Below are 23,370 nucleotides of genomic sequence, written 5' to 3' on the forward strand. Positions count from 1 at the left end.
CTCCTTGAGCACATGGGCCGCGGCTTCTACGGCATGTTTCCTCCACGCTGTGTGAAACGGCCGCCAGGTCGTGCCTCGAACTGAGACTAACCCTTGGCCACCGCCCCTTCCCCAGCCAAAACCTCCAGCAGTCCTGAACTTCATTTCCCAATGTCTTCGGGTTTCCCAGGGTAAGAAGCACCCGGCATTCTGGGAGTGGTAGTTCAAGCGGGCCGCTGGCCTACACAAGAACGGTGGGAGGAGTCTGGGGCGAAAACCACACCTCCTAGTGGCTCCGGAGCTAGCTTTCTCTTTGGGTCGGGTTGGGTCCCCCACAGACCTAGCTCTCGCGGGCCTTAGCTCCCGGCGGAAGGAGCGAGGTGCCTGGACTACATTTCCCTGAGGTCCCTGCGCCTCACCCCTCTTAGGCCACGACGCGGCGTTATTGCTCTTCAGACAGGGTCTAAGGGTGACGGCTCACCGGCCTCGGACTCCTGTTCCCGTGGTGCCCCGCGCGCAGCCGGCCCAGCCCCCGGCTCCCGCCAGACCAGCGGCGGCGCGGGTTGTTGTCGTGAGCCGCGGCTCTCCCACCCTCCTCTCCGTCCCCTCCCCCCGCCCCTGCTTTCGGGCCGCCCCTCCCCCTGCCTCCCCGGCCCCTCTCACGGTGCCAAGATGGCGGCGGCGGCGGGCGGCGGCGGTTGCCCGGGGCCTGGCTCCGCGCGGGGCCGCTTCCCGGGCCGGCCGCGAGGCTCCGGTGGGGGAGGGGGCCGCGGCGGACGGGGCAGCGGGGCCGAGAGAGTGCGGGTAGCTCTGCGGCGCGGCGGCGGCGCGGCGGGGCCGGGCGGAGCTGAGCCAGGGGAGGACACGGCCCTGCTCCGTTTGCTGGGGCTCCGCCGGGGCCTGCGCCGGCTCCGCCGACTGTGGGCCGGCCCGCGCGTTCAGCGAGGCAGGGGACGGGGCCGCGGCTGGGGCCCGAGCCGGGGCTGCGTGCCAGAGGAGGAGAGCAGTGACGGGGAATCCGATGATGAGGTGAGGCGGTCGGAGGCGTTCCCAGCGCCGGGCTGGGCGGAGGCCGGGGGCTTCCAGGGGTCTAAGTGGCCCACAGGAGAGACGTGGGGAAGCGAGATTCTCAGGGCCCCTGCGGAGAGAAAGGGCCCTGGAAATAGGCATGGGAGGAGGTAGGCTGCACGGAGCTGTCGGTGGAAGGGTTTTTATAAGTGAAGAGAGAGGTCTGAGGTGCAAAGGGGCTCTTGGGCCCGTGGCGGGTTAAGCTGAAGTGTTCTGAGCTGATCCTTCTTGGTAGCTGACAAAGCTAAGGCAGTAGAGGTTTGGGCGAGGAAGTTAATGGGGACTGCATGCCTAACCAGTGGTGGTTGACAGCAGCAGCTTGGCTTTAGTGGACCCGGGCTAGGGCTCCCTGGGCTCTTACCTGTAACCTGCCCCGCCCAGCCTCATAACCTCTGACATAGCCCTGGTTTCACCAGTGCCCCATTTCCTCTTCTGACCTAAAGTGGAGAGAGGGTAGAATGGTGGAGGGCTTCCTCTTAGGGGCACAGATTGAAGAGTAATGGAATGAAGACTAAGATGGGGCATTCTAGCAGGTCTGAGTTCAGCTCAGGATTTATCCTCAGCCTCTCAGAAAAAGCAGGAGTGTGTGGGGATCCTAATGTGGTAAACATTTGATACACACTATGCTTGGGAGGCCCTTTTCTCATCTTCGTTCTGGAAGAAACTACAGCTCAAGAGAATATAAACAGAGGTTCCACTTTTTTTCTGAGTTGGAGTGTAAGGGAATCTGATGGTAGTACCTACTGCCTGGCCTGAGAAGACCCTGTTCTGTTTCCTTCTGTGCCTGTGAACCACTGATGGCTGTGCTGGCATGGTCTGACACAGGAAGTGGGAGTTCAGAATACTCTGTCTTCATCCTTAAGGAAGGAGAGACCCTGTTTTCCACTCCCTTCACCTTCCAGACTTTTTAGTTTCTCTGAAAATAGGGGTCCATTAGGGGGAAGCTGGGGATATTCCTCAATACCTGAGTCTCGGGTGGAACAAGGGCTTTGGCACTGACTGCTGTTTCTCCCCTCCACCCTTGGCCCCCTAAATCAGGAATTTCAGGGTTTTCATTCAGATGAAGATGTGGCCCCCAGTTCCCTGCGCTCTGCGCTCCGGTCCCAGCGAGGTGAGTGATGGGGAAACTCTACCTCTGTAGCTTTATAAGAATGTTATTCTCACTCATTGTGCCAGCTTTTCCCAGTTCAAGTAAAGTCTTCATCAGTTACTGAGTGTGTTCTATGTTCAAAGCCCAAGCTATGCTGGGCTGTGGGGGAAACAGACAAGTAAGATTTAGTACTGGCCCTCCTGGAGCGTGTTCCTTAGTCCACAGGGCTGGAATGACCCATTTCCCCACACCTATTCTCCTTTTAGGTCGAGCCCCCCGAGGTCGGGGCCGCAAGCATAAGATGACCCCCCTTCCGCCTCCTCGTTTAGCCGATGTGACTCCTACACCCCCAAAGACTTCTGCCCGGAAACGGGGTGAGGAGGGCACGGAACGGATGGTGCAAGCACTGACTGAACTTCTCCGGCGGGCCCAGGCACCCCCAGCCCCCCGGAGCCGGACATGTGAGCCATCCACCCCCCGACGGTCTCGGGGGCGGCCCCCAGGCCGGCCAGCAGGCCCCTGCAGGAAGAAGCAACAGGCAATAATGGTGGCAGAAGCAGCTGTGACAATCCCCAAACCTGAGCCCTCACCTCCTGTGGTTCCAGTAAAACACCGAACTGGCAGCTGGAAATACAAGGAGGGGCCTGGCCTAGGATCTGGAACCCCCAAACGTGGAGGACAGTCTGGGCGAGGAGGCCGTGGAGGCCGAGGCCGAGGCCGAGGCGGACACCCCCTCGTGATCAAGTTTGTTTCAAAGGCCAAAAGAGTGAAGATGGGACGATTGTCCTTGGGACTTGAATCAGGTCAGGGTCAAGATCGACATGAGGAAAGCTGGCAGGATGCCCCCCAAGGGAAAGTTGAATCTGGACAGGGAGATAGCCCTTGCTGGAACAAGGAGCAGAAGTTGGAGGAGGAGGGAGTGGAGGAGAAAGAAGAGAAAGACAAGGAGGAAGGGAAAGAGAAGGAAGAGAGAGCTGTAGCTGAGGAAGAGGTGATGTTAGCCGAGGACAAGGAAGAGTCAAAGCTGCCCTCACCACCCCTGACTCCTCCGACCCCTCCACCTCCCCCACCTCTTCCATCGCCCTCAATATCACTCTTCCCATGTTGCCCTCCACCACCCTCAGTGACCCCACCACCTCCACCATCCCCTCTTCCACCTCCTGCCCTGGAGGAGCAGGAAGAATCCCCTCCCATGGTCCCAGCTACGTGCTCCAGGAAGAGGGGCCGGCCTCCCCTGACTCCCAGCCAACGGGCAGAGCGGGAAGCTGCTCGGGCAGGACCAGAGGGCACCTCTCCTACTACTCCAACCCTCAGCACCACCACAGGAGGCCCTGTGGAAGACAGCCCCACTGTGGCCCCCAAAAGCACCACCTTCCTGAAGAACATCCGGCAGTTTATTATGCCTGTGGTGAGTGCCCGGTCCTCCCGTGTCATCAAGACACCCCGGCGATTTATGGATGAAGACCCCTCCAAACCCCCAAAGGTGGAGGTCTCACCTACTCCACGGCCCCCTGTTGCCATCTCCCCGCTTGCCCCCCAGGAACCAGCACCAGCCCCCTCTCCACCATGTACCCCAACTCCTCTATCTACCCCAGTCCCACTCCCTGAAAAGAGACGGTCCATCTTAAGGGAACCCACGTTTCGCTGGACCTCACTGACCCGGGAACTGCCCCCTCCTCCCCCTGCTCCTCCCCCAGCCCCACCCCCACCCCCTGCTCCTGTCACTCCATCCCGGAGGCCCCTGCTCCTTCGGGCCCCTCAATTTACCCCAAGTGAAGCCCACTTGAAGATCTATGAATCGGTGCTTACTACTCCTCCTCTTGGGGCCCCTGAAGCCCCTGAGCCAGAGCCGCCTCCCGCTGATGAATCTCCAGCTGAGCCTGAGCCACGGGCAGTGGGCCGCACCAACCATCTCAGCCTGCCTCGATTTGCCCCTGTGGTCACCACCCCTGTTAAGGCCGAGGTGCACCCACCTGGGGCTCCAGCTCTGAGCAATGGGCAGCAACCTCAGGCTCAGCTACAGCAGCCTCTACAGGTCTTGCAAACCCAGCTGCTGCCCCAGGCACCAACACCACAGCAGCCGCCACCACAGCAGCTGCCACCACTGGAAAAGGCCCGGACTACAGGCATGGGTTCCTTACCACTGTCTGGTGTAGAGGAGAAAATGTTCAGCCTGCTCAAGAGAGCTAAGGTGCAACTATTCAAGATTGACCAGCAGCAGCAGCAGAAGGTGGCATCTTTGATGCTGGTAAGCATGATAGGGTCCAGGCCCCTGCACCCAGACATTTAGCCTTGGAGCCAGTCCTCCCCTGTTCCTTAGCTTCCTGTATTCATTCCCTGGTTCCATCTTCACTTTCCAGTCTCTGATCCTGATTATTATTTCCCCACCAGCCAAGTCCTGGAGGGCAGATGGAGGAAGTCGTAGGGACCATCAAGCAGATCTCAGATAGAGGTTCTGTCAAGTCTGAAGATGAATCGATGGAAACTAAGCGAGAGAGACCATCGGTATGGAGTGGGTGGAGGGTCCTCTGAAGGAGGTTTGTTGCAGGAGCACAAGTAGCAACATCTCACATGTGTTTGTGATTTCTCCTCCCCCAGGGCCCTGAATCCCCGGTGCAAGGTCCCCGCATCAAACATGTCTGCCGTCATGCTGCTGTGGCCCTGGGTCAGGCTCGGGCCATGGTACCTGAAGATGTCCCCCGCCTCAGTGCTCTCCCTCTCCGGGATCGGCAGGACCTTGCAACAGAGGGTAGGGGCAGGTGTCTTCTGGGGAAATTTGACAGCTCTGTCAAATCTGGCAGCAAATGAATGCACCAATAGCCTAGAGGAGTGGCCAGAGGGCCTACTGAATGAGGTGTAGGAAAAAACAGAGATGAGATAGGCCTGGTGGCTCTGTACCTCCATCTCCTTCTCTCCACTGCACTAGATACGTCATCAGCATCTGAAACTGAGAGTGTCCCATCACAGTCACAACAGGGAAAGGTGGATTCAACAGGACCTGGGGGAGACTCAGAGCCTGCAGGGTCTGGAGGAGCCCTGGCCCATACACCCCGGCGTTCACTGCCCTCCCATCATGGCAAGAAGATGCGAATGGCACGGTGTGGACACTGTCGGGGCTGCCTGCGTGTGCAGGACTGTGGCTCCTGTGTCAACTGCCTGGACAAGCCCAAATTTGGGGGCCCTAACACCAAGAAGCAGTGCTGTGTGTGAGTAGCCAGGGTTCAACCTTTGTTTCCACCCATGGTTGTTTGTCACCAAGGCCCCCTGCCCCTCCAGAGCAGTGGAGTTGGCATCCTTGTGGAGAGCTTCCTCTCTTCCCCCAGACCACCAGTCCCCTACCCTGGTGACGTGCTGCTCCCCTCCCCAGATACCGGAAGTGCGACAAGATAGAGGCTCGGAAGATGGAGCGGCTGGCTAAAAAAGGTAACAAGTTTTGAGGAGCATTTAAGAACCTTATTTAGATTCGTGGTATGGAAGAAACCATGTTTTATTTGCTCCTTTTATCTTTGCAGTGTACCACCTTTGTCTCTTTCTGTTGTGTGCTTTTGTTTTTCTCTCATACTTGTTCTCTTCTGCCTCATTTTCTGGGTTTTCTCTATCCAAATGTCCCATGTCCCTGGCTGAGTTTGGATCCTACTAAGTCCCCTGTTCCCACAGGCCGGACGATAGTGAAGACGCTGTTGCCCTGGGATTCCGATGAATCTCCTGAGGCCTCCCCTGGTCCTCCAGGCCCACGCCGGGGGGCGGGAGCTGGGGGGCCCCGGGAGGAGGTGGTGGCCCCCCCAGGGCCCGAGGAGCAGGACTCCCTCCTACTGCAGCGCAAGTCAGCCCGGCGCTGCGTCAAACAGCGACCCTCCTATGATATCTTCGAGGACTCGGATGACTCAGAGCCTGGGGGTCCTCCTGCTCCCCGGCGTCGGGCCCCACGAGAGAATGGTGCGAATTGCTTGTTGCTTCCTCTATTAGTCCTGTGTCTTTTGTGTGGAAGGGACAGGGCTCTGACTTCAGCGTTCTATGGGTGTGGTAGAGAAGGTAGCTGAATGCAGAGAAGGAAGTAGTTTTAAGTGGACAGGGGAGCTGGTGTGTAGGGTTTTTAGTAGCTTTTTGAGCAAGGCCTAACTAAGGATAATCCTAGCAGCCCTTGGTTAAAGAAGGCCCTGGACATCCAGGTAATATTTAGGGATTGTAAAAGAGGGACAGTGGGGCAGGGAGGAGAGGGAACCTCACTGCTCATGTGTCTTGCTTAGAGCTACCAGTACCAGAACCTGAGGAGCAGAGCCGGCCCCGCAAACCCACCCTGCAGCCTGTGTTGCAGCTCAAGGCTCGGAGGCGCCTGGACAAGGTGAGCGCAGCCCTGTACCAAGAATCCTGAGCCCTGTGGAAGACATGGCTCCTGCCCTCCAGAAGCTTCCTGGCAAGTCAGAGTAACAGGCTCATCTGAGTGTCATGGTGTGTTCATACCAGAAAACAGACCCTGGGAGGTGAGGCAGGCCTGTCCTGGAAAGCAGTGGATTTGGGCAAAATACAGGGTCAGGCAGACCAGGAGAGAGGGTAACAATGAGAGAAGCGTCTAGAGGTAAGTGGGCAGCCTTCTGACCACCACTATTCCTCCCTAGGATGCTTTGGCCCCTGGTCCTTTTGCTTCTTTTCCCAATGGCTGGACTGGAAAACAGAAGTCCCCTGATGGTGTGCACCGGGTTCGTGTGGATTTCAAGGTATGGTATTGAGGGGAGAGGATGGCAAGGACTAGAGTTGGAAGAAACTTATTGTGTGTGAGAAGTCAGGACTGTAAGATGGAACTGACTCTTATGTTATTGACTGTTCTCTGATCCCATGTGTTCTTTTTCTATCAGGAGGATTGTGATCTGGAGAACGTGTGGTTGATGGGAGGCCTGAGTGTGCTCACCTCCGTACCAGGGGGGCCACCTATGGTGTGCTTGCTGTGTGCCAGCAAAGGCCTGCATGAGGTTGGATTCTGCCTTGTTTCACAACCTCCCAAGTCTCCATTAGCCCTTACTGTCTGATTTCTTGGGTCGCCTTAGCAGGTTCTCATGCCCTGGCCTCCTGGCCTCACACCGTGCTTATTGTTCACTCTTCCATTCCCAGCTGGTGTTCTGCCAAGTCTGCTGTGACCCCTTCCACCCATTCTGCCTGGAGGAAGCCGAGCGGCCCCTGCCCCAACATCATGATACCTGGTGCTGCCGCCGCTGCAAGTTCTGCCATGTCTGTGGGCGCAAAGGCCGAGGATCCAAGGTTCGGGCCCTGGAGCCAAGGGGCCCAGGTTTGGTGGAGGAGTAGAGGAAAGAAGTATCCCTGTGCCAGTAGATCCTGCCATTGCTGTATTTTTCCAATTTTTTAACAGCACCTCTTGGAGTGTGAGCGCTGCCGCCATGCTTACCACCCAGCCTGCCTGGGGCCCAGCTACCCAACCCGGGCCACACGCAAAAGGCGCCACTGGGTGAGAGATGGGGCCCACTCCTCTTGGTTTGAAGTTCTAATTAATGCTGCCACCATTCTCAGCCTTGCTGTAGGCTAGGACTCATGAACAGGGGAAAGTTGGAGGGGTTTTTTGAGAATTTGATAAACATAACATTTTTCTTTAGGAATTTCACATAGGCAAGAATTTGCATGTAACATTTTTAGGGGACCATGGATTCCATAGTCCCAAGCTCAGAATCCCCTGCTCTAGCCTAACCTCCACTTCTCCCAGGTTTCCCATCACCAGTCTTCCTGTTTTATTCCTCTCCTGTTCTCTTACCCTTCCTTTCTTATCTGTCTTCTGCCTACCATCCACTCCCCTTTGCCCATCTTTCCCTTGCACTGCTATAGCCTGGTGTCTGGCTCAACCCCTAACATTGCCCTGCCCACTGCCTTCCCAGATCTGCTCAGCCTGTGTGCGCTGTAAAAGCTGTGGGGCAACTCCAGGCAAGAACTGGGACGTCGAGTGGTCTGGAGATTACAGCCTCTGCCCCAGGTGCACCCAGCTCTATGAGAAAGGTGGGGACTTGGCAGGGGCCCTGGGCCTGGGCCCTGGGGGTCCACCGGGGAGTGGGCCAGTTCCTACACAGGCAGTTAGAACAGATGCTCTCTTCTAGTGGTTTTCCACCCTTTTAGCTATGTAATATTCTTTTCTGTTCATGGTACTCTTTCATAGAAGCCCATCCAGTACATAAAAATCGGGACACAGCCTGAGGGCAGTGGAGGTGGAGGGCCTGGGGCCCCATCTGCATGGTAGTCCCTGAGATTCTTTCTGGAGACTCAGGTCTCCACTGAGCCCTTTGAAAACCTGGGCTTTCCTCATTTATTCAGGCACCATGTTTAGCAAGGCCCTATTTCTTGTGAAACATTGGGGCTGCAGGTTTAAAAAAAGATGCCTTATCCTCAGCCGTATCCTCAGCCTGCTTTCTGGGAATAGTAGAGACCCAAGATGGACCATAATGGAGGAAGCCCATGAACATGGTGCTCCTACCCCTATGACAGAAATTCTGAGGGGCAGGTAATAGCCCCAGCCCCTCTGACTTACCCTCTTCTCTCTCTCTCTAGGAAACTACTGCCCAATCTGCACACGCTGCTATGAAGACAATGACTATGAGAGCAAGATGATGCAGTGTGCACAGTGTGACCACTGGGTGCATGCCAAGTGCGAGGGGCTCTCGGGTGAGTAAGTGGAGTACCAGGGGTGTGAACCTCAGCCCAGTGGGGATCCCTGTCCTGCTCCCATCCACAGGTCCTCAGAGGACAGGTGGGCTAAAACTTCTTGGCAACTTGGCAGCTGTTGGTAGCCCCAAACCATTTTCTCCTTTCTCACCCTGGCTATTCTAGATGAAGACTATGAGATCCTTTCAGGGCTGCCAGACTCAGTGTTGTACACCTGTGGACCGTGTGCTGGGGCCACACACCCCCGCTGGCGAGAGGCCCTGAGTGGGGCCTTGCAGGGGGGTTTGCAACAGGTGCTCCAGGGCCTGTTGAGCTCCAAGGTGGTGGCCCCACTGCTGCTGTGTACCCAGGTCTGGAGGGCTTGGGCAGCAGGGTGGGGTGGGGCCAGGCCCAGCACCAGCCCTGCTGACTTCCCCTCTTTGCAGTGTGGACAAGGTGGAAAGCAACTGCACCCAGGGCCCTGTGATCTACAGGCCGTGAGTCAGCGCTTTGAGGAAGGCTACTATAAGTCTGTGGTGAGTGGGACACTGAGAGGAAAAGGTAGATGCCAGGAGAAGAGGGCTGGGGTTGGGCAGGGGAGTAGATCCTGACAAGCCACCTTACAGCACAGCTTCATGGAGGATGTAGTGAGCATCCTGATGAGACACTTGGAAGAAGGAGAGACCTCAGAGCACCGGGTTGGAGGCCAGATGAAGGGGCTCCTGCTGAAGGTGGGCTGTTTGAGGGCTGCTATTAGGGTGGCTTCCGTGGTAGTGGGGAGGAGAGAATGGGTCCTTCAGATCCTTCCCCTGTCAACTTTCCTGGGGAAGCCAGTTCTTCTCATCTTATTACCCACTCCCCAGCTGCTAGAGTCTACGTTCGGCTGGTTTGATGCCCACGACCCCAAGTACTGGCGACGGAGTACCCGGCTGCCGAAGTGAGTAAGGCTAGGTAACAGGAAGGAAACCAGGGAGTAAGGGCAAAGCCCAGGGGCATCTAATGGGAATCCAGGGTCAAACTAGTCAGAATAGAGAAGGAGTAGAGTTGGGGTCTGGAGGATGGTGGGACCTGGATGACAGTCCGCAGTGGTTTTAAATTAACAAAGATTCAGACTGTGGAATTAGCTCTCACTTTGTTTTTTTGTGTGTGTGCCAGGCAGTGTTGGGGACAGCAGTAAGTGAGCTGTGTTTGGGGGGGTTGGGCAAGCACTGATGACCCCGATGGTCAGGGTGATGATGAGGAAGCCCAGGGGAGCTGCCTGCTGGAGCCTAGGACCTAAGACTTCCTAAAAGTGATGACATCCGAGCTGAGATGTGGAGAAAGAGTATTTCAGGCATGAGGAACATGCATTTCATGTGCCAAAGGTGGCATGAGAGGGCCTGGCTTGTTTGGGAGCCTGAGGGAAATGCCACATGGAGAAGGGACAAAAAGGTGTCAGGGCATGTTCGGGCTGAGATTGTGAGTGGGCCCCAGTTTAGCCATTGTTAAACATGTCAGATGCTAACCCACCCTATCCACAGTGGAGTCCTGCCCAATGCCGTGTTGCCCCCATCCTTGGACCATGTCTACGCTCAGTGGAGGCAGCAGGAACCAGAGACTCCAGAATCAGGGCAGCCTCCAGGGGACCCTTCAGCAGGTATTGGGAAGTGGGAGCTGGGAACTAGAGCCCCTGAGTTGGTGGGCCAGGCTTCAGGTCCTGATTTTTAGACCTCCCTTCCCACATTTCTTCCAGCTTTCCAAGGCAAGGATTCAGTTGCTTTCTCACACCTGGAGGACCCTCGTCAGTGTGCACTCTGCCTCAAATATGGTGATGCAGACTCTAAGGTAAGGGTTACTGCATGAAGCCCTGGGTTGCGGGGGCTGGTCCCTGAGGCCTCTCCTCACATCATTCTTCTGTCCCTAGGAGGCAGGGCGACTCCTGTACATCGGGCAGAATGAGTGGACACATGTTAACTGTGCCATTTGGTCAGCTGAAGTATTTGAGGAAAACGATGGTTCCCTCAAGAATGTGCATGCTGCTGTGGCTCGAGGGAGGCAGATGGTGAGGGCATGGGCTTGGAGAGGTGGGCAGCCCTTGGGTTTTGGGTAGGGCCCCTCCTTCAGTGGTGACAACTCTTATTTCACAGTCTCTACCACAGCATGTCCTTTCACTGCTGGTCCTAGGTATTGTCTCAGGACTCTGGTGTGGGAGAGATAGTGGCTTTCACCGCATCCCCACCCTTTTTTTGTGCCCTCTGTCCTGGGAGACTAAAGGTTAGAAAATCACCTTTTGATTGAGCTTGTGCTAGAAGCTTTCCATACAGTATGGCATTTACCTCTTAATATGTCCCCATGAGTTGAGGTGTTCCCTGGATCAGAATCCCCCCTCACCAGTGTGGGACCTGTAGAATTCTCAAGCTCACTGTCAGGAAATGGAATGATAGAGGTACCTACTGCAGGGAGGCAGGACTAAATGAAATAGTACAGGTTCTATATTAGAATTATGTGAGAAAGCTGGTAAATGCCATTCTGCAAGTGTTAACTATTACTTTTCAACACTCTGCTTCAAAAAAATCTGAAATAGTTTTGATGTGAACCTGGTCCCCTGGATACAGCTAGGTGAGAGGTTATGTTTGGTGAGTTCCCTTGCTTTGTGAAATGCTTGTCTAGACAGAGGTCCAAACAGAATCTCAAGGACCGCAATGCTGAGCGTCAGGCCCTGGCCCCGGTCACTGGCTTCTCCCCTCAGCAGCCCCTTCCACCCGCAGCGCTGTGAGCTCTGCCTAAAGCCTGGAGCCACGGTGGGCTGCTGCCTTTCCTCCTGCCTCAGCAATTTCCACTTCATGTGTGCCCGGGCCAGTTACTGCATCTTCCAGGATGACAAGAAAGTTTTCTGTCAGAAACACACAGATCTGCTGGATGGCAAGGTGGGCTATTACCATGGGGGATAAAACTCCCCACTGCTCTCTTTTCCCCTTTCCACTCAGGGATCCCTGCTGCCTCTCAGTGCTTCTTGTTCTCCCTGTGTCCTTTAGCCAAGCCCCTGACTATCCGGTCCCTGGCTGTAGAGCCTTTCCTGCCATCCCTTTCATGTACCACCAGTCCAACAACCCCATTTGCCATCCACCAGGAGATCGTGACCCCTGATGGTTTTGATGTTCTCCGCCGAGTCTACGTGGACTTTGAGGGCATCAACTTCAAGCGAAAGTTCTTGACAGGGCTCGAACCTGATGCCATCAACGTGCTCATTGGTAAGCCTCTTGCTCTTTAGGGTGCTCTTCTTGACTCTGCCTGGCCCCATCCTCCTGACCTCTCTTCTGCCCTGTAGGCTCCATCCGAATTGACTCCTTGGGTACCCTGTCTGATCTCTCCGACTGCGAGGGACGGCTCTTCCCCATTGGCTACCAGTGAGCAGCCCAGGAGGAACTGGTGGGATTTGGGACTACAGAACTACACCTCATTTCCCCAAGTTACCCTGACCCTGTATCCCACACACACCTACCTGACAGGTGCTCCCGTCTGTACTGGAGCACAGTGGATGCTCGGCGGCGCTGCTGGTATCGGTGCCGAATTCTTGAGTATCGGCCATGGGGGCCAAGGGAAGAGCCAGTTCACCTGGAGGCAGCAGAGGAAAACCAGACCATTGTGCACAGCCCCACCCCTTCTGCTGGTAAGGCCTTAGGACTACTTCATTTTTTACCCTGATTGCCACCCTCTCAATCTTTATTCTGTTCTCCCCTAAAGACACTCCAGGGTGCTTCCCATTCTTTTCTTCATTGTAATGGCAATAACATAACCTAATATTGTGCCAGGGGCTAAGCTTAGCATTTCACAGGAAGTGAGGGGAGAGTACCATGCTACCTTCTTTGGGGTGGGGGAGGTGGTGACAAGTTTTGTACCAATGGAAGGAGCCTTTAGGGCCACCTGACTCAGGGCTCCGTGCTTATGTAATGCTCCCCACAGCTCTCTGAGGAAGGTACAAGCTCCACTGTACTGCAACTCGAAAGGGTAGTCGCTCTCCACAGTAACACAGTGGTGGAGCCAGGATTCTAATCTGATCTGCTCAATTCCCAATCTGGCACCTTCACAGCCACGTTGGCACTGAGGGATGTAGCTGAGGACTGGATGACAAAGAGCAAAGAATGGGCTTGGAGATTGGTAAAGGGAGAGGCCATTGGGGGCTGAATGGGAGGAGGAAGAGATTGGGATTGTGTTTGCAGGTAAGGAGTTTGTTCCAGGTTGGAGTCTGACATGAAGTGGAGAGGGGAGGAGGGTGCAGTTCTCCTGGATGGAAACGAGAATGTTGGGAGGAGGCAGCACCAGCTGCACAGGTTGGGTGGAGCCAAAAGTGCCAGGATAGGGCGGATGCATTTGATGTGGCAAGGATGTACAGTGTAGGTAAGAAAGTGGTAGGACTGGCTGTGCTGGAGGCAGGGTGGTGCCCTTTATGGCATGTAGATCATGAATCAGAGCAATAGGAGCCAGGAACTGGGGAGATGGCAAAGGATGGCTGAGGAAGGGTCACAAAAGGGCCCCAATCCAGGTGCGTGTGGTGGTTTTGTAGAAGCCATGGAGGGGTTTGAGTCCAGGGTGATGGCTGGGAAACAGTGCTTGTGACTGGGTCAGGGACAGGGGCAGAGAAAGTGCAGTTGGCTCTAAAGGGAGAGCATGTTAGGAAAGGCTTTGATGAAGAGCCCCCGCCATCCCTGATACCATTTTCTTGCCTCTTCAGAACCCCCAGATCATGTCAACCCCCCACCAGATACAGATGCCCTTATCCCTGGAGCTCCTGAGCACCACTCACCTATTCAGCACCTGGACCCCACTCTTCGGTCAGATCCAAGCAGTGCCCCTCCACCAGCTCCCCGCTCCTTTTCAGGGGCTCGAATCAAAGTGCCCAACTACTCACCATCCCGGAGGCCCTTGGGGGGTGTCTCCTTTGGACCCCTGCCCTCCCCTGGTGAGTATTTGGGAGTATTCAGGGGAGGGATGGGGCAGGTGAGGCAGGAGCACCTGGCTGACAATGACCCTTCCCCCCACAGGAAGTCCATCTTCTCTGACCCACCACATCCCTACAGTGGGAGACCCGGACTTCCCAGCTCCCCCCAGACGCTCCCGTCGTCCCAGCCCCCTGGCCCCTAGGCTGCCACCATCACGGCGGGCCTCTCCCCCTCTCAGAACCTCTCCTCAGCTCAGGGTGCCCCCTCCTACCTCATTCGTTAGAGCCCTTACACCTACCTCAGGGGAGCTGGCTCCCCCTGGCCCTACCCCATCTCCACCACCCCCTGAAGACCTGGGCCCAGACTTTGAGGACATGGAGGTGGTGTCAGGACTGAGTGCTGCTGACCTGGACTTTGCAGCCAGCCTGCTGGGGACTGAGCCCTTTCAGGAAGAGATTGTGGCCACAGGGACAGTGGGGAGCAGCCATGGGGGCCCAGGGGACAGCTCAGAGGAGGAGGCCAGCCCTATCCCCCGCTACATCCACTTCCCTGTGACTGTGGTGTCTGGCCCTCCCTTGGCCTCTGGCACTCTCCCTGGAGCCCCTCGCATCGAACAGCTGGACGGAGTGGATGATGGCACAGACAGCGAGGCTGAGGCTGTCCAGCAGCCTCGGGGTCAGGGGACTCCTCCTTCAGGGCCAGGAGCAGGCCGGGCTGGGGTCATCGGGGCTGCAGGGGACAGGGCGCGACCTCCTGAGGACTTGCCATCAGAAATTGTGGATTTTGTATTGAAGAACTTAGGCGGGTCTGGGGAGGTAGATACTAGGCCCAGAGAGGAACCACTACCCCCAGTACCTCCCCTGGCCAATGGCAGTCAACCTCCCCAAGGCCTGCCCTCTAGCCCAGCTGACCCCACTCGGACGTTTGCCTGGCTCCCTGGGGCTCCAGGGGTTCGAGTATTGAGCCTGGGCCCTGCCCCTGAACCCCCCAAACCCGCCACATCCAAAATCATTCTTGTCAACAAGCTGGGCCAAGTGTTTGTAAAGATGGCTGGGGAGGGTGAAACTGTCTCCCCCCCAGTAAAGCAGCTGCCTCTTTCCCCTCCCATCCCCCCAACGGCCCCCACTTCCTGGACTCTGCCCCCAGGACCCTTGCTGGGTGTGTTGCCAGTGGTAGGTGTGGTCCGCCCTGCCCCGCCTCCACCACCCCCTCCACTGACACTGGTGTTGAGCAGTGGGCCCTCCAGTCCACCCCGCCAGGCCATCCGTGTCAAAAGGGTGTCCACCTTCTCTGGCCGTTCCCCACCAGCACCTCCCCCGAGCAAGACCCCCCGGCTGGAGGAAGATGGAGAGGCCTTGGAGGATCCTCCTCAGGGTCCAGGGCTTAGTGGCAGCGGGTGAGTGAGTATGCTAAGGCCGTGGAGGTGGGCAAGGGACTTGGGCAGAAGGAGGCAGCTCAGGCTTCTCGTGGTTCCCCCCACCACCACCAGGTTTAGCCGAGTGAGGATGAAAACGCCCACAGTGCGTGGAATTCTCAACCTGGATGATCCTGGGGAGGAAACCCTGAGGTGAGTGGCCAATGCCTTTTCCCTGGAAGCTCTGGGATTTCTGTCCCTTCTCTCTTCTGACAGGTCTCTCCTCATAGGCCCCTCCAGGACCAGTCTCCTCTGCTGCCACTTCCAGAAGATGGTCCTCCCCAGGCTCCTGATGGTTCCTCTGACCTGCTGCTTGAACCCCAGTGGCACCACTACTCAGGTAGGGGCTGGCCTTTTCCTCTCTCTGTTTTCTTCCATGTGCTTGCTCAGCTGAGTAACTGATAGATACAGTGAAGAATTGATACACTTTGAAAAATACCTAATGGTCCCTGGCAGGGTAACTCAGAGTGTCATCGTCCCAGTACACCAAGGTTGCAGGTTCAATTCCTGGTCAGGGTACATACAAAAAGCAACCAGCGAATGCGTAAATAAGTGGAATAACAAGTCAGTGTTTCTCCCCCGCCCCCCCATCCTTTCTCTTTGTAAAGTCAGTCAATAAAAATCTTTAAAAATAAGTAAAAAAGAGAAACAACTACTGGGTGTTATACATTGCACCCCCACCTGGGAACAAGCCTGAGGCTGGGTGCTAAAATTAAGGAGATACCCTCAGGGAGCTCATGGTCTGTGACAGAAACAGGAAGTTTCAGTTTGAGGTGAAAGGGCTTCTGAAAGTGCCTTGTCCAGTATGCCCAAGAACCCCAGGGAGCGCTTCAGAGCCTAGTCTTCCAGGGTCAGAGGTTTAGGTACCTAGTAAAACCAAAGACAAAGTTCGGGTGGGAACAGTAGAAAGGTGGTCAGAGGAGAGTGGTATCCCAGAGGCTCAGGGGAAGGAAGTAGTCAGCAATCACAGTTGCCAAAGAGAGCCCTAAACATTCCAGGGTCTAGGATTAGTGTGTACTGTGTGGGCCAGTGGGACGAGGTAGGGAGGCTGTTGTGTCATAGTTTAGAATCAAAGACAGTGGTTGATGAAGAAATCAAAACAACACCCAACCACTTTGCTGAAAAGCTCAGCTAGGAGTCTTAGAGGAGGAGGGCCAACAGATTAGAGGGGTTTGGTATGAGGGCTGAGACAGCAAAGCTAAGGATGAGGGCAAAGGAGGTGAGGGGAGGCATGGTGTTTGGGTTGAACAGGAGACCGCTGAGGTGGAAGAGAGGTGAGGTTAGGTGCACCTGAAGTGCACAAGATGAGGGCACTTGGAATCATTTGGCTGACAATCTCAGTGAAGCTGGAAGAGAAATACTCTGTAGGTCAAGGAGGGCAGGGAGAGGGAAAGGGCTGCAGCCAAGCAAGCTCGTTATCAAACAGCCTGAGGTTTGGAATTTTTAGTGGCCCTAGTCCTGTCCCAACATGGGAATTTTCTCATTACATAGATCACAGCTGCTGAGCATGGAAGTGGCATGAGGTAGACTGAGATGACTTAACTGAAAGACTGCTTATGGGGTCAGAGAGGACATGATGATGACAGTGACCATGACAGACAGGTCCCTGACTGCCCTTAGAGAGCATACCACATTTTGGTAGAGGAAACATACATGTACATTAGGTAGTGTACTGCATCCAAGAACAAGCACTGGGAAAGAAGGCAGAGAGAATGTTACTCAGGGAACAGAATGGAGGTGAGGATGGGGGAGAGCTAAGGAGAGGTAGAAGTCAGGTGGACTCAGGATTGAGGCCTAGAAATGATGTGGATCACACAGTAGCAGTCAGGTTTAGAATCTTGCTTAGGGGAAAGAGGGCATGTGGGCAGATTGGCCCAGAGAAGTGATGAGGGGAGAGTGACCATGTGAGTCCTGCCTCTCCTAAAGTGTGCTGCACTCAAACTTACATTACCCCCGCTCCACCCGAATACAGTGGTTCAGTCCTCAGCCCACAAACTGATCAACAGTTGATGGGCTGGTCTCTCCCTCTTTGAATCACTTCCTTTCCTGGCTTCCAGGACCCCATCATTCTCCTCATCTCTCTGGTTGTGCCTCCTCATTGCCCCGACCTGTCAACTTTGGCATGTCCAGGCTGCTCTTGTCTAATTTTGTGGCCCTAAATCCCATTTCTAATTTTAATAGCCCCCAAGTTCCTAGCCACACTCCTTTATCCTGGTGCCTGCTTACCATCTCAACCAGCAAGTTGCCAGGGAGATTTTTCTAAGAGGAATCTCAGGTTCAGCATGTTCCAAACTGAGCTCCCAACCTTTACCCCAAACTTGTTTCTCCCCAACCCTCATTATCTCTGTAAATAAGTTTTAACCCTCCAGTTGTTCCAGCCCCAAACCTCAAGAGTTTTCCTTGACACCTCCCTCTCTTTCTCTCACATCTACATCTTCTACATCAGTACATCCTGTCTGCTCTATCTTTAAAATCTTTAGCTGCTGAAAAACACCTTAAATAGCTCATAATGCACAAGTATTTGATTCTGTGAGTACAGTCCTATAATACTGATATGTTTGTACTATTTTGTGAGGCAGAGGAATGAAGCGTGGAAGTTTATGGTATACTGGGTGTGAGTAAGCCATAGTGTGTCCTGTAGGGCCACCAGAAGTCCTACAGAAAGGGACTACAGAACCTTCAGGAAAAAATTAAGTTTGGTCTGTAGGGTTCATTGGGCATTTAGAGCAGGGGACTTCAGACCCAGTCTGTGCCCAGGGAAAGAGGGCAGAGGGAAACTGGGAGGTTTTGACTCCAGGAGGGGTGATCCTTACCTACTTTGACCTGCTCCTTGGGACCAGGTGACGCTTCAAGCTCTGAGGAAGAGCCTCCATCCCCAGAGGATAAAGAGAACCAGGCCCCGAAACGCGCTGGCCCACATCTGCGCTTCGAGATCAGCAGTGAGGATGGGTTCAGCGTGGAGGCAGAGAGTTTGGAGGGTGAGTCAGGTGTAGTGGTGACAGGGAGGGAAGGTCTCGCATAGAATACCATCCTGAGTCTGCGCTGGCCCTGCCTTCTCCTCAGGGGCGTGGAGAACTCTAATTGAGAAGGTGCAAGAGGCCCGAGGGCATGCCCGGCTCAGACATCTCTCCTTTAGTGGTAAGTGGGGGTTCCACAGGGACTTCGGGGGCTGGGATGACTTCCTGAGGGCAAGATGGGTCTCTGATGTGACTTGTGCATTCTCACCTTTGACTCTTCTCAGGAATGAGTGGGGCAAGGCTCCTGGGCATCCACCATGATGCTGTCATCTTCCTGGCAGAGCAGCTGCCTGGGGCCCAGCGCTGCCAGCATTATAAGTTCCGTTACCACCAGCAGGGAGAGGGCCAGGAAGAGCCACCCCTGAATCCCCATGGGGCAGCCCGAGCCGAGGTGTATCTTCGGTGAGAGGTCTGGGGTGTGATGCCTGGGTCGGGGGACCCCTATGGGCAATCTTGAGGGTAGAAATTAAGTCTACAGATCAGAAACTGAGGCCTGAGAGAAGAATACTAGGTCATTCCGGGAATTATTTCTAAAGTTCATATCAGAAGAATGAACCTCCTTCATTCCCCTTTTTTGCTGTCTTCAATAGTAGTAGCATTTCTCCTATTCTGCCAGCAGCAGGTCCAGGCCAAGAATAGGGGGGTGGCATCTCAAAGTAATGGCTATGAACCTCCCTCCATTTTTCCCTTCTACCTGCAGGAAGTGTACCTTTGACATGTTCAACTTCCTGGCCTCCCAGCACAGGGTACTACCTGAGGGAGCCACCTGTGATGAGGAGGAGGATGAGGTGCAGCTCAGATCAACTAGGTATGGAGGGCAGGCCAGCATGCTGGGGTCATTTGGAAGGTCCATAAAGAGGGTGACAAGGGGCAGGAGAGGTCATTCCTGGGTACCAGCCTGTGTGACACTGCTGTCCCCCACCAGACGTGCCACCAGCCTGGAGCTGCCCATGGCCATGCGCTTTCGCCACCTCAAGAAGACATCCAAAGAGGCTGTGGGTGTCTATAGGTTAGTGAAGTTGGGGGGAGGATGCCCCTTGGGTGGATGACAGGTGCCCTGGTATGGGCCTGCCTTGGTTCTGTCCCCCTTCCCCCCTGAGCTCCCCTTGCCCATCCTACCCTGCAGATCTGCGATCCATGGGCGGGGCCTGTTCTGTAAGCGCAACATCGATGCTGGCGAGATGGTCATTGAATACTCTGGTATTGTCATTCGCTCTGTGCTGACTGACAAGCGGGAGAAGTTCTACGATGGGAAGGTGGGCTCTGCCAGGTCATGAGAATGAGGTGGGTGAAGCAGGACCTACCCATGGGAACAGAGCACCTGACCGCCCCCACCTTGTCCCTGTAGGGTATTGGGTGCTACATGTTCCGAATGGATGACTTCGATGTGGTGGATGCCACAATGCATGGCAATGCCGCCCGCTTCATCAACCACTCTTGTGAGCCCAACTGCTTCTCTCGAGTCATCCACGTGGAAGGCCAGAAGCATATCGTCATCTTTGCCCTGCGCCGCATCCTGCGTGGTGAGGAGCTCACCTATGACTACAAGTTCCCCATTGAGGATGCCAGCAACAAGCTGCCCTGCAACTGTGGCGCCAAGCGCTGCCGTCGGTTCCTTAACTGAAACTGTGGCTGCCCACACACAACCACCCCGCCACCCCCGCTGCCATGTCACCCGTTTGGAGGATTCCCTAGTCCCTTCCAGAGCATCTCACCCCCACTCTCATGTTCAGGGTGGATGTGGGCATGCAGGTGTCGAGGGCCCTGTTCCCCACCCTTCCAGCCCACCCAGCAATTGCTCCTTTCCTGCCCTGGGGGCCCAGAATGTAGATATTGTACAAAAATTTCTAAATCCCTTCTTTTCTATGCACTTTTTTATTTAAGAGGGTGGGATCCCAGGTGGGAACCCCTCCCCCCACAATAAAGTCTGTCAATGTTTGGAGAGGTGGCCTTCCAGTTTGTATGATGCTGGGGGCAGGTAGGAGCTCCCATTTCTCTGTGCCCCATACCCATTTTGAGCCAAGGAAACCATCAGCTTCAACAAGTAGGTAAGAAGCCACTGTTCGGGATTAGAAATAAGTTGTTGGACCTGTCGAGGCTTCAGAGCAACAAATATTCTACATATTACTAGGTAGAACCCAGCTGGCTTCCTGTGGATGAGCTCTCTCAAGGGTAGCAGGAGTATTTTTCAAGAGGGGACCCTGGTTCCCCAGAGGCACCTGAGGCCAGCTTTCCCACATCTGGTCTTATGTGTAGGGTAAATGGGCCCTTTTCTGAGGGGGTTGGGGAATGAGGACATCTTGTCCCAAATAGGACTGTGTTTTGAGAGGGCACCTTTAATGAGTCTGGTAGGGAATAGGCTCTTCAAGGGAATAAGGGTCATCCACCCAAGGGTCAACTTCCCCCCACCCACAGGCACTTCAAGGGAATCCTGATGGAGTGCTAGGCCTGGTGTGCCTCAGATCAGCCAAGCTTGGACAACACCTGTAGTGCATCTGCCCGCCCTAGTTGGGCCAGGTGTATGTGAAGCTGGCCCAGAGAAGCAGAGGGCTCCCTTGCTACCACCATCTCAATCAGTGCTCGCAGAGGTGAGCGACTGGGTCTCAGTGAGTAAGCAAATGTGGACCAGGCAGCAGGCAGTCCATATCTTGCAGCCAGGTGTCGAGTGGTACCACAGGCCAATGACCCACCTGGCCCAGGCTCAGGGTCCAGCAGTACAATCAGCTCCTCCAGCACCTCCAGCTCATCCAGGAGGCGAGACAGGGGCTGTGATGTGAGATTTGGCAGCTCTGGGAGACAAAAGGAGGCATGAGGGGGCAAAAGGGTGAGTTTCCCAGTCCATCTTTCCCTCAGCATGCCCAAGACTAACCAACCACCTGCCCAGGAATGGAAGCAGACACCTTCCTTGAGTCAGTCACCTGCCTCTGGTGCCTCCAGAGAACCTGGAGAGATGTTGGGATCACCGCGAGCAATACCAGAATAAGGGTGGACAGCTTTCCCGTGGTGGTGGGAGCTATGCCTTTGCTGAGCAAGCCAGAGGATGATGGCTGAGGTCACAAGCAGAACCAGCACTAGGGGCAGGGCAATAGTTAGCAAGGCCTGCCAAGGGGCAGTGTGCTCAGATGTCCGTGGTGGGCTGGAAACTGTCAGTGAGCTGGATTCTTGGGAGCTCAGGACGCTGGGTGTTTCAGGCTTCAGGGGACAGGGTTCTTTGGTAGGAGCCGGCTTCTGGAAATAGGGGGTTGGAATGAAGCAGGAGGCACACCCTGCCCACTCCTACCGCCTCAGCCCAAACCTGCCCTCCTCATCCTCCACAGGGCCACTTCCCTGCCTGATCCAGTCCACTCACTACTTTAGCCCTAACTAGTCAACCTCCAGATAATTATGTCCCCACCTGAGCCCCTTCAGTGGGGGCCTACCCACCTCCTTTGATCCAGACCACACCCACCCCACCTCCCACAGGCTACACCCTAGCCCAAGCAGCACCTCTCTGCAGCGCCGCCGGTGCTGCCGCTGGGTTGCCCCGGGAGTGGGGACCCTGGCTCTGCTGCCACAGGGACTACATAGCTCTGCGTTGTCAGGGTTGCACTGTCCATGAGGACACTTTTTGAAGGGGTGCGTTACGTGATCACCAAAGTCATTGAGCCCGCAGTTTTCCGAAAACTCGTAGTCTAGGGGAAGACAAGGTCTCTTATGTGGCTTCCAAGACCCACTTCTGCAAGGTCCATTCTCCTTTGTCCTACCCCAGCAGGCCTCATACCTTGTACTCTGCCCACCCATTAGCGGACCTGTCCACCCCTCCACCCTTCCCTCCCAACACTTGCCCTGACAGTCTTGGAACCATTTCTCCACACGCCTTACCCCTTTAATGCCCCTCCCGCTTCTACACCAAGCTGCGCCCACACAGGGACTTGACTTGCATAGGTCACCACCGCTCCCTCACTGCCTGGACTCCACCTAACAGGCCACAAAACCTTAGTGGTGGCCCTCATGTAACCCATTTTCACTGGCTCAACCCCCATACCTGCCTTATGTGCTTAAGGCCCATCAGCTCTACCCCAAAGCGAGGCTCCCAAACCTCTGTCCTCTGGTTTCCTATCATCCCCTTGCTCAGCAGAAACATATGCATACATAAGCGTACATATATGCCCAATTCCTGCTCCTCACCGGGGCATGGGGGCGGACCGAAGCGCTGCAGACAGCTGCCACAGCACAGGTTGTCGGGGTTCCAGTACTCCAGGCGGCCACAGTGCTGGGAGGCTTCCTGAGGCACAGTCTGGGCCAAGAACAGTGCCGCAGACAAGAGGAGGCGTTGGGGCCTCATCCGGGCAGGGCCTGCAGCCAGGGGGCCAGCAACCACAGGACTTTCCGCCACAGCACCTCTGACACTTTTCCAGGAAACCAGGAAGAAGGAAGTGGTGGATATGAGGGCATAGGAACCCCCTAGGCCCCTGCGGAAGTCAGGAATCTACCCCCAGCCCCCAGTCCTTCTGGCGCCCATTATCAGAGACCATAAGGCCTCAAGATTGCTAGAGCAAGGGCTCTGAAGCCAGTGTGGCTACATATCCCACTTCTGCTATGTTCCATCCATAGAGTAGGCTAATACCACCTGTCTCATAGGGCTATTATGAAGAATTAAAACCCTTACTAGAATCAACTGTAATTGAAAAATAAAAAATGATTTTAAAAAAGCTCTTAGACCCTGGCTGGTGTGGCTCAGCAGACTGTCAGCCTGCAAACTTAAAGATTGCTGGTTTGACTGAATCAGGGAACATGCCTGGGTTGCCAGTCAGATCCCCAGGTCAGGTTGGGGCATGCAAGAGGCGACTTAATCGATGTTTCACACATCGATGTTTCTCTCCCTCTTTCTCCCTTCCCATCTCTCTAAAAATAAATAAAATAAAAATCTCTTAGGACAGCACCTGCCACATGGTAAACTTAAGTATTAGGTACTATCAACTTTCATCTAGGGAACTGGGATGGAGGACCCAGGTCTCATCCACTAGAGACTCCCATTCAACTCCAAGTGACCTTACCTTAGCTCCTAACCCCAATCTCCTCTGGGCTGGGAATCCTCCAACCTGCCGCAACCAGGTATCTTTCCCCTGAAAAGCCTCAGATGGATGTGCTGAAGTTTCCAGCACAAGTTGGCCCCAGCTCACCAGGCCCACTTGGGGATTTATAGGGCATTGGGACCTTACTCTACTGAAGCTTCTCAGCTGCAGTTGTGGCTAGATACCCGCCTAC

At 55.2% G+C, this 23,370-nt stretch overlaps 2 protein-coding genes across 3 annotated transcripts; one reads left to right on the top strand and one right to left on the bottom strand.

The window, feature by feature from the left end:
• The first annotated feature begins 651 nt into the window (after positions 1-651).
• On the top strand, positions 652-20,065 carry KMT2B (lysine methyltransferase 2B). The gene is made up of 37 exons (XM_045846607.1): positions 652-1,008; positions 2,086-2,158; positions 2,404-4,385; positions 4,529-4,642; positions 4,736-4,886; positions 5,064-5,343; positions 5,505-5,560; positions 5,795-6,073; positions 6,385-6,479; positions 6,754-6,852; positions 6,991-7,104; positions 7,244-7,390; positions 7,500-7,595; positions 8,017-8,134; positions 8,681-8,794; positions 8,960-9,144; positions 9,220-9,309; positions 9,400-9,504; positions 9,637-9,710; positions 10,294-10,409; positions 10,506-10,597; positions 10,677-10,814; positions 11,521-11,679; positions 11,883-12,003; positions 12,081-12,159; positions 12,262-12,422; positions 13,485-13,712; positions 13,795-15,088; positions 15,182-15,259; positions 15,337-15,446; positions 17,947-18,084; positions 18,170-18,244; positions 18,348-18,525; positions 18,824-18,931; positions 19,049-19,132; positions 19,250-19,379; positions 19,472-20,065. The coding sequence occupies exons 1-37, from the start codon at positions 652-654 to the stop codon at positions 19,745-19,747; spliced, it is 8,094 nt and encodes a 2,697-aa protein (XP_045702563.1). The 3' UTR covers positions 19,748-20,065.
• On the bottom strand, positions 19,971-23,333 carry IGFLR1 (IGF like family receptor 1). 2 transcript variants are annotated; one of them, XM_045846610.1, is made up of 6 exons: positions 23,160-23,333; positions 22,291-22,511; positions 21,610-21,794; positions 21,042-21,351; positions 20,814-20,912; positions 19,971-20,182 (listed from the first exon to the last, which is right to left on the bottom strand). In XM_045846610.1, the coding sequence occupies exons 2-6, from the start codon at positions 22,445-22,447 to the stop codon at positions 19,971-19,973; spliced, it is 963 nt and encodes a 320-aa protein (XP_045702566.1). In that variant the 5' UTR covers positions 22,448-22,511; positions 23,160-23,333. The 2 variants fall into 2 exon arrangements, with proteins under 2 accessions (XP_045702566.1, XP_045702564.1); XM_045846608.1 differs by having other exon boundaries at positions 20,052-20,912.
• Positions 23,334-23,370: the final 37 nt, after the last annotated feature.

The sequence above is a fragment of the Phyllostomus hastatus genome, unplaced genomic scaffold, assembly GCF_019186645.2.
Source record: "Phyllostomus hastatus isolate PE091 unplaced genomic scaffold, TTU_PhHast_1.1 phas_contig_5, whole genome shotgun sequence".
NCBI lineage: Eukaryota > Metazoa > Chordata > Mammalia > Chiroptera > Phyllostomidae > Phyllostomus > Phyllostomus hastatus.